The 15559-nt window shown below is 36.2% G+C and overlaps 2 protein-coding genes and 1 long non-coding RNA gene across 3 annotated transcripts; all 3 read right to left on the reverse strand.

Annotated features, from left to right (window-relative positions):
• Positions 1-431: 431 nt before the first annotated feature.
• Positions 432-878, reverse strand: LOC117913125. The gene is made up of 2 exons (XR_004651080.1): positions 790-878; positions 432-705 (listed from the first exon to the last, which is right to left on the reverse strand). It is a non-coding gene; the product is annotated as an uncharacterized LOC117913125 (long non-coding RNA).
• A 1634-nt stretch (positions 879-2512) lies between these two features.
• Positions 2513-7446, reverse strand: LOC117913113 (cell division topological specificity factor homolog, chloroplastic). The gene is made up of 2 exons (XM_034828044.1): positions 7252-7446; positions 2513-3484 (listed from the first exon to the last, which is right to left on the reverse strand). The coding sequence occupies exons 1-2, from the start codon at positions 7336-7338 to the stop codon at positions 2894-2896; spliced, it is 678 nt and encodes a 225-aa protein (XP_034683935.1). The 5' UTR covers positions 7339-7446; the 3' UTR covers positions 2513-2893.
• A 2349-nt stretch (positions 7447-9795) lies between these two features.
• LOC117920466 lies at positions 9796-12423 on the reverse strand. Its single transcript, XM_034838019.1, has 2 exons — positions 10312-12423; positions 9796-10176 (listed from the first exon to the last, which is right to left on the reverse strand). Exons 1-2 carry the CDS (start codon positions 12421-12423, stop codon positions 9796-9798), a joined length of 2493 nt encoding a protein of 830 aa, XP_034693910.1.
• Between the last annotated feature and the right edge of the window lie 3136 nt (positions 12424-15559).

A 15559-nucleotide genomic window follows, 5' to 3' on the forward strand; every position in this document is an offset into this window, starting at 1 on the left:
TTTATGATTTTAAAATAAGTTTTTGATTTGAAAATAAATTATTAGTTTCCATTTGAAAATAAATTTCTGATTTGTGAAAACTCAACAAATAGAAAAGATGTTGAAATTTTGATTGAATTTATAATTTATATATTTTATAATAATTTTTATTTTTAATAATATATAAATTATATATATTTATGATATCATTAGTTTAATCATGTTTTAATTATAATTAATTAACTATGAATCGATAACTTTTCTTGAATGATCTAATTTTGAAACATTGATTTTTGACTACCCAATACTTGATAGAATGTGGCCATTCTCCCACCAGCAGGTGTCCCTTTCAAATTCTCATCTCTACCATTATAAAAGCCACCTGTGTAAATGGGACTGAATGCAACATAGTTAACCATAAATGATAATAAAGATTCACTAACACAAGTTTCTTTCAATGGGAAAGAAAAGAAAAAAAATTCTATTATTTTTCTTCTGTTTTTCCCCCGTTTTGGTCAAGTAAAAATAGGTCAGGGTGAATCAAATTTTACAATTGACACCTTGATTGATGATTATTTTGCTAGGATGGTTCACTTTAAACACATTATCTTGTGGTTTCCTATCGAAATCAATCATCAGTCACTAGTGTAGGTATTTGACCATGGTTTACAAAATCAATCGGACACGGCAAAGTGCTTGCTCGGGCAGTTCCTCTGGTCTTTGTGCCTGTCAGCAGTATCAAAGGGAGCAGGTCAGACCTCTTTTAAACAGCTAAAAGAATGAAAAGAGAGGGGGAAAACGGAGAGATACAGTTCATCAGGAAACCATGGCATCTTGTGATACTGATTTTGATGAAATTAGGTGAATTGATTTTTGTCGCTTGCTTTCAGCAGGACTCAAGTTGAGGTCATCTGGATTAACCACCCCAGCCTTTCCCTGAAAGGGACCGCAGATTCCTTTGCAAACCCTCTGACCTTCTCCATCTCATCATCAACCAATCTCTGCACCAGAAACCAAAGCTGGCAGTTAACTAAGATGTTACACAAGTTGGAAAGAAAACAAGACATCAATAACAAACTAGTGGAGCAAATAGCAGGAATAATACTGCAAGTTGGAAAGAAAACAAGATATCAATAACAAACTAGTGGAACAAGTCCTTGGCTCAAGTTCACTGTCAAAAGTATAATACAAGGCTCATGCTTTCTCCATCACTATCACCAAGAAACATGGCTGCAGGATAGGTAGGCAACTGCGAAGAACAGCAAGCAAATCACAAAATAAGCCATCACTCAGCAACTACTGTTTTCCATATAAGCTGATGAAATATTGATTCACATCTGCCACCAAACATCCCTCATGAACACCCTGTACTGATTCAGACTAATGGTCAACAATCATGTGAAATCCCAATTATAAAAGCTAAGAATGAATTTCAATTTCTGATGTGAAGTTCTATGGGGAGTTAAAATGGATAGAAAGAACTTTCAGAAGAGTGCCCAACTTCATCGAAGAATTGTCAAATTGCCCTTCTACCAACCAAAATTGGGTGTAGCTTTTCAAGAAATGTACAAAGAGTTTTCACACCTGTCCTAAAGAATACTTAAGGGACTTTAAAATGGAAACAATTTGACCTAATCTGGATAAGAATAGACTGACATGTATAGACAAATTTAGGGCTGCATTTTGGATGCTGAAAAAAGGCCATTAAGCACAATTGGCCATTGAGCCTTTGCACTGGTTCTTCAGCCTTTTGAGTCTCTTTTAAGAACATTTGCTCCAAAGCTTCCAGCTTAGATCGAATTACTTTCCATTTTGATTCAAAATCAATTTGAACTAATTTTGGAAGTATCTTTATAAAAGCCCTGGAAACAAGCAACAAGCCCAGAAAACCTTCGCAGGTAGAAGGCTCCAGCCCAATTGGACATGTTTGGAGAACCTCTCATGCTTGATGGCTGAAGATATGAAGGCATCTTAAAATTTAATTTTTTAAGGTACAAATAAGCCAAAATTTTGATAATATCTATTCATTTATTGCTCAATTACAAATATGTCACTTAGAATATTATTTTAAACTATATGTACAAATATTATTAACAATTTATTTCTTTTTTTTTTAATGGCAGTAGCTGATTAGAATAAAAGAAGAGCTGAATAAGTTATTCAGCCAATATTTCTAATTTCCTAAAATAAGATTTAAAAATCTCATTCAAAGAGGCGGGATAAATGTATATATGAAAATATCACATAAGAACCTATTATTTATCCAAATATATGAAATATTTTTTCCAATTTCATCCTCCTTTCAACAAAGAATAAGCATCAACCAAGGAGATGATATCCTATCCGAACTCTTATCCAGACTGCTCAGGTAGCCAAAGGGTAAAGAAGCTAAGTGACAAAATCCATTCAACGCGGCCTACCTGGTAACTTGGTGCATCAATTCCATCTCCGAAATCAACTAGAGATTACTTTCCTCCAAGGCACGATCATCACCCTGCTTAATAGCAGTTGCGGACTAATTTGTGCATAACGATTCAAAAGGAAAACCAATGATGAAATAGTTCATCAGGTTCCAATAGGCATATAAACAAACTCCAGTTTCGAGCATGAGGGGATTCAAATATCGTGCTTGAAACACGCCTCAGCTGAAGACGTCTAGAGGCCACCTTGACATGAAAATGTAATGAGCATGTAAGCACACCCTAATGTCATCTAGCCTTTCATCAACCCACCATACTAGAAATTTCAAAAGCAACAAACTCTTCAATTTCCTCACAGGAAATTGCAAATATATATATATATACAGAAATGTAAGGTTGTCCAACAGGCTAAAAACTTGAAATTTTAAAACAATAAACTTTTGCAACCGGCCAATCTTGTCCCCAGCTTTTTGCTTCAGTCATTGCCAAGAATTCTAACTTGGGATGACGAAATCAAACCTGACATCAACAGAACCAGAACTATCTCCATTATCTTTGTACTCGATGTTTGCTATTGTTCCCATCTCATCTGCAGCTTGGTACTCTGGCTTCACCCGCCGTACTGGCACCGTGACAGAGTAAACAGTCCCAAGATTTGGGTCCGTTGAAACACTCAACTGGACTTTATCCTGTGATTCTATCTCCACAAAATCTGACAGAGCATGCACAATGTTGTTGACAATCTTCTGTTTTGCCTCATCACTAACTGCACAGCGGTCGGAGAAGAGAATCATCTGCAGGCGCTGCTTCGCAATCCTTGCATTAGAGTGTCTTGTTTTTTGTGGTGGGAATATAATCTTCCAAGCCAAGTTTAAACGCTCAAGGAAGTTCATATTTATAGCATTTAGGAGGAGACTCTCCGCTTCTTGGCTAATCGATCTTGGAGATAGCTTATTATCACCCATGATCCCAAAAATTCTTTTTGAATGACAGTGCATGGGATGGCCATTAAGTACTAAGCTAGGCCATCTAGGTGTGATATCAGGGATACTAGATTCTCCATTCAATGCACCGGCAAATCCAACCTATAATCCAGCATAAAATTTCTAAAATCTGATGTGCTAATATCAAATCAATCACTGATGAAACTAAAACCATTCTGTCTTATTTTATCAATAAAATTTTAAATTAATCAATGCTGCAGTTCCAAGAATTTCAAATGTGTTCATTTTACTACATGGAAGGATTGCTAAATTGAATCATGATATGTACAAAATTACATCAACCAAGTCACAGGTTGAAAATCAGATACCCCATTTTTTCTTTAACTCAAAGAGTAAGGCATTCACAGATTTTTTTTTTTTTTTTTCACATATCTTTTCTAACCCACCTACAACATGGGATATTTTAAATCAGCAAAATCTTCTGACTTTACTAGTACCAATCAACCCCAAAATACATAGGAGATGACCTTTTCCTCTATTTGGGAATATGTGCGATGAATCACAAAATTACAGGTAGTGGGACATCCCATAATGTTTCTTCATACCAGTTATACTAATTGACTTCACTTGTTTTTCTTAGTACTTTTCTTAGTACTTCTCTAAATAATGGCTTTTAGAATTCATAGAAAAACTTGATTTCTTTTCTTCTTCATCCTCTCTAGGCCCTGCATTTTTGTTTTTTCATTATCATGCAGATCTCTCCACATTGCACTACCAATATGAGTGTTCAAGTTATGTGATCTACATTGGACTGATTCAATTGACATGGCACACTCACACACCGCCTTACTCCCTGCCTCTTACACTTTACACTAGCAAGTTGCACCTATCATGTGCACTCTTCTACTATATAGTTCACATTTTATAATTTTGGTCCCATAGAATGAGGAAAAGAAAAATAAAGGAGCCCCATAAGGCCTTGGCCTCAAGCAACTAAAGATTGGAATTTTTGTCCAAAGGCAATAAATTTGAGGACTTAAAGAGAATAGAACCATTCCCAAAAGGCCTAGTAACTTTAACTCATTCAACCTGTGAAAAAAATCCTTTTCCTACTTGGTTCCACCTTAGCATACGTTAGCAAACTCATATTATGTCAGAAGATAACAAGCCCCACACCAAGATCCACACAATCTCAATCCACAACCTGGGTCCTACCTGAAAACTCATAAAGCTACTCGTGTAGAGACTTTCAGTACTTGTCGAAAAACAGAATCAAACATAGCATCAGAAACCATCAGTCCTTGCCACCACTTGAAAATATCCCTATGGAAAAGCTACTCCAGCTTAAAACTATAACCCAACTTTATCCTTTGTCAAATTGCCTATTGTAGTATAGTTATACCATACAACTCTAAACACCACCTGGGCCACCCCTACAGGGGATGCATCTTACAACACACCACCTATGAAAATTTTCCAACAAACAAAGACACAACTCCTACACAGTTTAGAGTTGACATCCGAAACTGGTTTTTTTCCCCTCACCTTTGCCTGCCTGCTGGGAAGGGACCTCTTTTGTTGATTATATTTACCTTAACTAACCAATCAACTTCAATAATTCTTTTGTCACTTTTAGCCTATGTATGAAATTAAAGAATTAAACAGGAAAAAAGAAAATAATAAATCAAAACAAATTGACAAAGATAAAGTGTTTGGTATAGGATCTTGGTCATTGATTGCATAGTGTCAACATAATGTTCTACATTGAAACTACACAATGTTTTACAATGTAAGCATGACCTGGACAGTATAAATTTGGGAAAACCATCATTTAGACATTTAGTGATCATCCTCACACGCCCAAACTCCAAAACCTTACCATGCCAGGCCATATTGGTAACTTCTCAAACCTTTTTGAAATATTCCAATGAAGGCATGATTGCAACTTCACAAAATCAAGTGCCTTTTGTGAAAGAAACAAATAATTGCCATAATCATTTAAGAGAATACACACTAAGTAGAAACCACAAACTCTAAGATCACGAAATAACAGTTTAATAGAACTCAAGATGTTATAGTAGGTGATTCCTTTTTTTTTTATTTATTATTATTGGAAAAACCAAATATGACACATCAAATCTCCAAATGCAAGGCAAAATTACATGCATATAGACAAAACCAAGTTGGCAGCAAAAGAGAAATGAAACAAAATAGCATTGGCTCCATTAAAATCCAGTCAGAAGAATATCCTCAAGTTTTTGGTTATTAAACCTGCTTCATTCTAGACTCCTTGGGCAGGTAGAATTTTCTGGATGATCTTATTCTCTACTAAAACCCTGAAATTGGCTTATACTTGACCAAACTAAGCAACAAATCTATTTGTTTTCAATAAAATGCATACCACAAGTCTCATCAAATGATTCTGTAGTCCAACTGCTTTTGAAAGGTTGTAACATGCTACAACAAGTCCAGTGCAGATTCCCTTATGAACTAAGTCAATTACATAGCTTCAACCTTTTCCTAATTGTGTTGGGAATGGACGTATCCAGACCAAAAGAAAAGAACTAATTTGAAATCCTCAAATTTAGTATTTTGAATGGTCAAATTCATAGATGAAAAAGATTCCAAAGGATTTGATAGAAGAATTTTATAATATGTTTATTTCTAGTAAAATGCTAAAAAAAATAAAAAAAATGTTTAAGGAAAATTATTTTCTCATGTTTGGTTTTACTATGGAAAAACTATTTAATCTTGATGTAGAAAAAGATAAAATAAGATAAATAAATTTGAAGTAATATATAAAAGTAATTTGTTAACTTTAAATCTAGTTTCAACTTTCTTTCACTTTTTCTTTCCTCTATTTGTTTCCTACCAATTTACTTTCTCCCACATTTTCCCTCAAATTTTTCTAAAAACCAAATATAGCCTTAAAGTTTTCAATTCCTTTTAAAAAAGTGGAATTTCATAAGATTTGGATTTCACTAAAGCCAATGATGAGTCATAACTTCCTCTTTTCTTCATCTCTCTTGCAACACTTAACAATGAAAGAATTGCTCTCACTTCAATTCCATTTTAGATGGAACAAAATATAGAAATTGAAACCCAATTCTTTTCCTTTCAAGCTCCATTAATTAAGAGTCTATTTGGCAGTGCTTTTAGAAACCACTTTTAAGTATAAAAAGTGTTTTTGAAGAAAAATATTGGGTAAACTTTAAAAATTTCTTGGATAATCATTAATAGGTGATTATCCCAAAAACACTTTGGATGGGTAAAAACACTGTCACTCTCTCTAAATTAGGACTGGTTGCAAAAACAGAAAGTGGAGATATGTTCTGAACTTGATTGAGTTCCTCGTATGATTGGACGAGGAAAAAAAATTACGCAGTAATGACCCAGGATCTAGCTTAGACTACGAAGTCTACTCTGGCCACCCAGCGCAAACCCTTAAATTATCCTCTGAGAAACACCCAACTAAGAAAAAAACTCGTAAGAAAAACGCCATGAAACCAGAATGAAACAAGGAAATGGTAATTATAGAAACCGATTGAAGAGCTATTCAAACAATGTCTGCAACCCATGTCCGAAAGCTTGTCTGTCCACGCTAATTTTGAATACACATTCCAAATCTTATATCCTCCGTTTGGTTTACGATAAATTGTTAAAAGAATAATAATAATAATATTAATAAATGGACACAAGAGAAGCATAAAATTGGGAATCTCAAAATTCAACATCCAGGTTTTGTTCTCTCCTATTTTTTCAGGCAACCAAACAGAGGGGAACGAGAATATATTTTTTAAAAATAAAAATAAAACCTACGAAACTCATAAAAAATCCAAGGAAATGGAGGAAATAGAAATGAGAAATGGAGAAAGAAAACAATCAAAAGGGAAAATATCTAGAGAGACCTTTGAAGAGAGTAAAGAGCTTCGAAGAGGGTGCGTAGGATAAGAGCCCAATGTTGCAACGACCCTCAAATCTCCAGAAACCGCCATTTTTCTCCCCTCAAATCTTCAGCATCCACTGCCTCTCTCTCACGGCTTGTCTTGCTTACTGCCGCAGGCGAACAAAAAAGAGAGAATTGTGTTTTGGGGTTACTTGGGCCTCACAATTAGCCCAAGTTCCTCGTCTTACCCATATTTAAACTCAAATCCCTATTAATTAGTAGAAATTAAGAGGAAGGGAATTTACTTTTAAAAATTCTCTAAAATACCATTGATGTTGTAAAACAAAGTGAGAGAAGAAGAAAACAAGAAACGGATAATAGAATGCATGAAAAAACTCGATAGAATTTCATTAAGGTCCTTCTATTTGATAGGAAATTACACAAGATATTTATAAATGATCATCCATAAATTATCATAGTGGTACCGTGATATGAAGGAATTTGGAGTTAAGGACAGAAAGGAATAGGACAGAGAGGGAACTGTTGGAGATAAAAGCTACCCTTTTATTCAATTCATTCACGCTATATGTATAGCCACACATGGAAGAGAAAATAACAACAAAGCTGAAAAAAAGGAAATGTTGCAGAATAGGCAACAGAATAGCACCCACTCTACTACCAAGACTTATTCAATAACTGACTCAACAATTAATGACTGAATAAACAAATTAGACCAAGTCTTCCATCTTGCCACTAGGCCCACTATCACTTTCCATCTTGTTGCCACTACTGGCACGTGTATGCACATATCACTCCCCACCGCTTAAGGATCCTTGTCCACAAGGATGAAATCAGGATATGACTTGGTGAAACGCCATTCATTCTCCCAGGTGGCATCTTCTCTTGGTACTCCAACCCACTTCACCAATATTTCAGATTTTGGGCAGTATTTACCCTTATGGATCACTCGTCGATCTAAAACGGCTTCAGGTTGTGGAAGGACAATCGAAGTATCCGAGACAGGGGGAAGTTGGGTGGACATTACAGTGACTGGTCCCAAATGCTTCTTTAACAAACTGACATGAAACACATCATGAATTTGAGAACCAAGAGGCAAAGCCAGTTTATAAGCCACCGGACCAACTTTCGCAATGACTTTATAAGGACCAAAGAAACGTGGGGCAAGCTTCATGGAGGAACGAAAAGCCACAGAAGTCTGTCTATATGGTTGGAGTTTCAAATACACATAATCTCCCACAAGGAAAGAGGCCTCGCGCCGGTGTTGGTCAGCTTGACATTTCATCCGATCTTGAGCCAGCAGAAGGTTATGTCGCAGCTCACGTAGGATAGCATCTCGGTCACGCAGGTACTCATCTACTGCTTGGACGTGGGAAGTACCTGGTACATAAGCTAATAGACGTGGAGGTGGAATTCCATAAACAGCTTCGAAGGGTGTCATCTTGGTGGAGGAGTGAGTTGAAGTGTTGTAGCTGAACTCAGCCCAGGGAATCCATTCGAGCCACTTCCGTGGCTGGTCACCGGCAAAACATCGTAAATATTGCTCCAAAGTTCGATTGACAACTTCGGTTTGGCCGTCTGATTGGGGATGGTAACTTGAGCTCATACACAACTTGGTTCCCTGCAGCTAGAACAATGCTCGCCAAAAGGAGCTGATAAACACCTTGTCCCAATCGCTGACAATTGATGTCGGAATACCGTGCAGGCGAACCACGTTGGCAACAAATGCCTTGGCAACAATTACAACAGTAAACGGGTGTTTCAAGGCGACGAAGTGAGCATATTTGGTCAGGCGGTCAACAACTACCATGATGGAAGTATAGCCATTAGAATATGGTAACCCCTCAATAAAGTCCATCGAGACATCAATCCACATTCGAGTAGGGACAGGTAGCGGCTGAAGCAACCCCGCCAGCTTCATACAATCAGTTTTGAACCGTTGACAAATATCACATTGCTGCAAAAAATCCTTCACCATCCGACGCATATTAGACCAAAAAAAACTCTATTTGATACGAGAGAGGGTTTTATGGAACCCAAAGTGCCCACCTATTGGCGACGAATGGCAGTCAACCATTGTCTTTGAAATCAAGGATGAGTTGGGGCTCAAATACACTTTGTTTCCCTTGAACCATACTGCATCACGTTGGAGCAACTTGTGGGCAGTTGGAGAGGGTTTTTTTTTTAATAAGTCTTCATAAAATGAGTCCTGATGGACTTCCTTTTGAAGCACTGGCCACCAATTTGCACGTGGTTGGGATAAGGATAAAAATTGGAATTCAACTACACGTGACAAAGAATCTGCACCTTGATTTTCAGGCCCACGTTTATACTCAATTTCATAATCATAACCAAGTAGTTTTGGCAGCCATCGAGTTTGTGCTGGTGTAGTAATCCGTTGCTCCAGGAGGTACTTGAGACTTTTTTGGTCAGTGCGGACTGTAAATGGTTTCCCAAGCAAGTATGGACGCCATAACTTGATTGCTTTGACAATAGCTAACATTTCTTTCTCATAGGTGGACAATGATAAGGCCGAACCCTTCAGTGCTTAGCTAAAGTACGCCACTGGTCGATTTTCTTGGGTAAGAATTGCACCAAGTCCGATTTCGCTGGCATCGCATTCAATCACGAATCGTTGAGTAAAATCGGGAAGGCGTAAAATTGGTGGTGACGTCAAGGCCTCTTTTAATTGTGTGAAGGCCATCTCTGCTGCCTCATTCCATTGAAATCCATCCTTGCTCAAGAGACGGGTCAGGGGAGCTGCTATATTGCCGAAATGACGGATAAATTTCTGATAGTAGCCTGCTAAACCGAGGAACCCACGGACCCCTTTTGCTGTTGTCGGGGTTGGCCACTCAATGACAGCTTGTATTTTGGCGGGATCAACCGATACACCTTGCTCCGAAATAATGTGGCCCAAGTAATCCACCTATAAAACACCGAATCGACATTTCGACTCTTTTGCAAACAAACTGTTAGTTGATAGGATTTGGAGAACAATTTGTAGATGTGCGAGATGGTCTTCCCATGATCTTGAATATATTAGAATGTCATCAAAGAAAACCAAAATAAATTTCCGGAGATAGGAACGGAAGAGATCATTCATGAGACTTTGGAAGGTTGCTGGTGCATTAGTGAGGCCAAATGGCATCACTATAAATTCGTAATGGCCTTCGTGTGTCCGAAATGCTGTTTTAGGAATGTCATCTTCGTGGACCCGTATTTGATGATACCCAGACCGTAAATCCAATTTAGAGTAGAATTTGGCTCCATGGAGTTCATCTAATAGCTCATCGATAATAGGAATTGGATATTTATCTTTAACTGTGATGTCGTTCAGAGCTCGATAGTCCACACAGAAACGCCAAGCACCATCTGCTTTTTTTACTAACAGAACCGGGGAAGAAAACGGACTGTTACTTGGCCGTATCAAACCAGATTGCAAAAGCTCTTTTACCATCTTCTCTATCTCAGTTTTCTGGTAATAAGGGTATCGATATGGCCTCACACTCACTGGTCCTGCGCTTGGCTGCAATGGGATCTGGTGGTCATGTGGCCGCCTTGGAGGCAAGCTGGTGGGTGATTCAAATACATGGGAGAATTTTGCTAGCAGTTGGCCTATCTCAGGTGGGTAGGACTTTGGTTGGCTGCTGGCGGTGGTGGAAGGAATTATTTGGAAGAATAATCCAGTGCCTTGTAACCCATTGGATTCCTTATCAGACAAAGCTTCGATGCTGGTTCGTCTCAATCCTTGGAAGGTCTGGGGGGTCCCTTCTACCTTGAAGTTCATGGTGAGCTGCTTGTAGTCCATCTCGATGGGTCCAAGAGTTTCGAGCCATTGTATTCCTAAGACCAATTGGCATGCCGCGACCGGAAGAATGTAGTAGTTGGCGGTGACGGAATATCCTTGAATGGTGAGGGTGAGACCGCGACATTGTCCAGTACATTCTATCTTCTCACGGTTAGCAACCATGACTTCGAATTTCTTATCCCGGATCACTGGTAACCCAAACTTTGAGACTATAGCATGATCAATGAAGTTGTGCGTACTACCACCATCTATTAGCACCATCACATTCTTGTTTTTCAGCTTGCCCAGAACGCGTATGGTTTGTGGGTGTTCAGTTCCTGCAATTGCATGAAAAGAAATTTCTGGTATAACTTCATGAGGTTCTTGTTCCGGGTGAGCGCCTTCGACATCCTCAGTGTTCATATGAGGGAAATCCTCGATCATGAATAATTGAGGTCGTTCGCAACTATGGCCAGCAACGAACTTCTTGTCACAGTCATAACATAATCCCTTCTCTCGTCGTTCGCGTGCCTCTTGATTGGTGATTCGGCGGAATGTTGCTGGTTGAGCATTCGAACTCTGGTTCATACGCTGGGTTGGTGGAGGTCCCAGCACACCAGCTGTGGGGTTGGGTGAGGCCTTTGGTGTCAATGAGGTTGGTTGGAAACGAGTTTGCTGGTTTGGCTTCCTCTGCAGTTGGTTGCGTTCTTCGATCAGCCTAGCAACTCCTATTGTATCTGCCAAGGTTCGCGGTTGTTTAATTTTTACATCTATGCGAATTTCATCTCGAAGTCCTGCAATAAAACAACCGATGAGAAAATTTTCGGGTAGGCCATCAACTCGGTGGGAAAGCTTTTCAAAAGCTTCTTGATAAGCTGCTACTGATGTGGTTTGTTTAAGACGAGTCAGAGCTTCTGACGGGTCTTCATAGTCGGTTGGACCAAATCGAAGTTGAACAGCCTTGGTGAACTCATCCCATGTGAGTGGTCCACGGAATTTCGTCAACCATCTGTGCCATTGCAGGGCGATGCCTTCTAAATGGAAGGAGGCCAGATGAACTTGTTGTTCTGGTGCAATGTTCTTGAAATCAAAGTACTGTTCTGCCTTGTAAACCCAACCAGTTGGGTCGTCACCATTAAATTTTGGGAAGGACAGCTTGAGGTGTTGATGAGGGTGGTCACTGATAATGTTAAAACGAGAAGTATGTGGGTGTGAGGAGTCATCATGTGGGCTACTGTTTTGGTTATGGGAGGCTCTAAGAGCTTGAAGCTCAGTTAACACTTCCTGTAAGACTGCATTCACCTGATCGAAACTGGTATCGTGTCGTGCTAAGATTTCGTTAACATCGTTGCGGAATTCTGCATTCGTTTTGCCGCGAGTGTCCATGGTCGGACCTGGCTCTGATACCAATGATATGAAGGAATTTGGAGTTAAGGGCAGAAAGGAATAAGACAGAGAGGGAACTGTTGGAGATAAAAGCTACCCTTTTATTCAATTCATTCACGGTATATGTATAGCCACACATGGAAGAGAAAATAACAACAAAGCTGAAAAAAAGGAAATGCTGCAGAATAGGCAACAGAATAGCACCCACTCTACTACCAAGACTTATTCAATAACTGACTCAACAATTAATGACTGAACAAACAAATTAGACCAAGTCTTCCATCTTGCCACTAGGCCCACTATCACTTTCCATCTTGTTGCCACTACTGGCACGTGTATGCACATATCATACTGAATCTCATATTTTATAACACTCTCCATTGGATGATCATAAGAATATGTCTCATTAAAACCTTACTAGAAAAAACCCTAGTGAAGGAAAAAGAGTACAATATTCTTTTGGATTACTACAACTGTCTCGTTAAAAACCTTTTCAGTAAAACTCAATGGGACAAAACTTGGATGAAGGAAAAAAGAATGCAACGTAATGATATTCTTATCAATTAGTTCCCCCTCATGTTGACATGATTATATTTTGGGAGAATTGTGTTTTAGGCCCAAAAATTAACATTTGGTCCATATAACTTCCATAATTGATGGAAATTATATAAGATGTTAAAAGACCAATATATCCTTCAAATTTCTATATATTACCTTTTAAGGATATAAAATAGTGATGAACTAAAATACCTGACCTTTCACATAAGCTTTTTTTGTCTTTATTGCACCACTATTCATGCAACCATAATAATTCTATTTTAACAATTTGAATTTTTTATTGTTTTTTAATTTTTTTTTATAAATAATTGAAAATCAGCATTATTTTCTATTTTAAATTATAAGTAAAGAAAAATTATGTTCAAAAACTATTTTAAAAAATACTCTCTAAAAAAATGGTAATATGATTTGTATTTTCCTTTTGAAAAAACATTTAATTAAAAAATGAAAACTATTTTTAAAAATAAAAATTGAAAACCTTGTTTAGTACTATTTTTTATATGTAAATAATAAAAAGAATTAAATTTCATTAATTGATTATCCATTTTTTTCATAGTTATTTTAATAAAAAAAATATAGTATGTTTACAATTAAACAAAGAAGTTGATCAATTATGTGTTTTTTGTGGGACTATCTTTTACATGAAAAATAATTAAATAACTAAATTATATGTATTTATTACTCTTTTTAATTTTATTTTCTTTATTTATTTTTTGTCTAATAGAAAATTTTAATATATCCATAATTAACAAAGTAATAAATCAATTGTGTACATTTTAATCTATTAAAATAAATTACTTTCTAATTTAAATAAATAAAATGAAATAAGTAAATAAATTTGGGGTTATTTCTAATTTTTTAACATATCTTATATCAATATTTTTTATGGTTAAATAAATTTTTTATTTTTTTTCTTTAATTCCAAAAATAAAATGAAATAAATAAATAAATTTGGTATTTTCTGACCGATCTTATATTCATATTTCTTATTGTGAAATAAATTTTTTATTCTTTTTTCTTTATTTCCAAAAATAAAAGGAAATAGATAAATAAACAAACTTGGCTTAAATAATAGTTTTTAAGTAATTTCTTTGTCTTATTTTTAATTACATTTTGCATTGAAAATAAAATAAAATAACGTTTTATTTGTTTTAATTATTTTAAATGTCAAACTATTGGGAACATAGTTTACACATTCATGTGGATATAATTTATACATATATATGAAATTTATACCATTATACAAGGTTATTACACTAATTGTACAAGGGGTGTACAAAATTGTACATTTTGAACATTTTTTTTTTCTTGTCATCTAAGGATTATACGTTCTCCTACCACAAATTCTTTTATTTCATGTACTTTATTTAACTCGCATATAACAATTCAAATACTTACCTTAATAAAGATATTTAGAGAAAAATTTTGTTTTTACGTTTTATATCATTTTTTAAATCAAACCATTGGAAACATGGTTCACACATCATATATGACACATAATGTATGTATATGGATGAAATTTGCACCATTGTACAAGGGTGTTATATTAACTGTACAAGGTAAATGTTCAATTGGACAATGCAAATGTTCTAACTGTACAAGACAAATGTTCTAACTATATAAGGGTATACAAGGCTATCCTTTGTGAAAGATTTTAATCAATTTTGGACAACTTTTTTTTTTTTTGTCTTGTCATTTAAGGATTGCACACTCTTAAGGTACACATTCCTCTATTACACACTCATCTTATGCACTTTATTTAACTCGCACATGATAATTCGAATACTTATCCCACTAATGATGTTTGAGAGAAAATTTTATTTTTTCATCTTCCACTATTTTTTTAAACAAACCAATGAAAATATGGTTAACCTACTGTAGACCCTCAATTTGGTCCCTTTAGCACATGTCTTTAAAATTCGTTTTCAATGCTCCACAATAGTTCCTTGGTGGCCCATGGCTACTCATACCACTTACCTTTTTTTTTTAGTCACCTCGGAGACTTTGGTTGAGGGATTATTTGATCCCTTATTATGACCCTTGGCAGTCTTGATTTAGACTTAGGCTTTTCTTGCTTTTTTTAGGATAGCTTTTAGATACACTTGGCCTATTAAGACTTTTTTTTAGCGTGACTTGTATGACTTGCATGGCCCGCATGGGATTGACTGTTTTATTTCATTTCATTTCATTTTATTATGTTTTACTTTATTTATTTTTATTTTATTTTAATCTTTGATAGGTTGTAAGATTGCTAACTTTTTATTTTTATTTTTTATTCTCTCTATTTTCGTTTTGTTTATTTTATTGTTTGGTAAGAGAATGGGGGCTACTATTCAAATCTCACTAAGGTATGTGCACTCAAAAAGGTAAGAAAAATATTTTGTGAGGGAGAAAGGAATTAATGTGGCTGCATACATATGGAAATAAGAGATCCTAAAGGAGCATTCTGATTTTCGAAAAAGGAAAGGAAATAGAAGAAAGGAAAGTGGACTTTCTTTAGCATATTTGGTTTGAGAGACTAATACAAATATAAGTGGAAAAGGAAAAGAAGAGAGAGAGGGGCGCGCATTAGAGGATC

The sequence above is a fragment of the Vitis riparia genome, chromosome 1 (assembly GCF_004353265.1).
Source record: "Vitis riparia cultivar Riparia Gloire de Montpellier isolate 1030 chromosome 1, EGFV_Vit.rip_1.0, whole genome shotgun sequence".
NCBI lineage: Eukaryota > Viridiplantae > Streptophyta > Magnoliopsida > Vitales > Vitaceae > Vitis > Vitis riparia.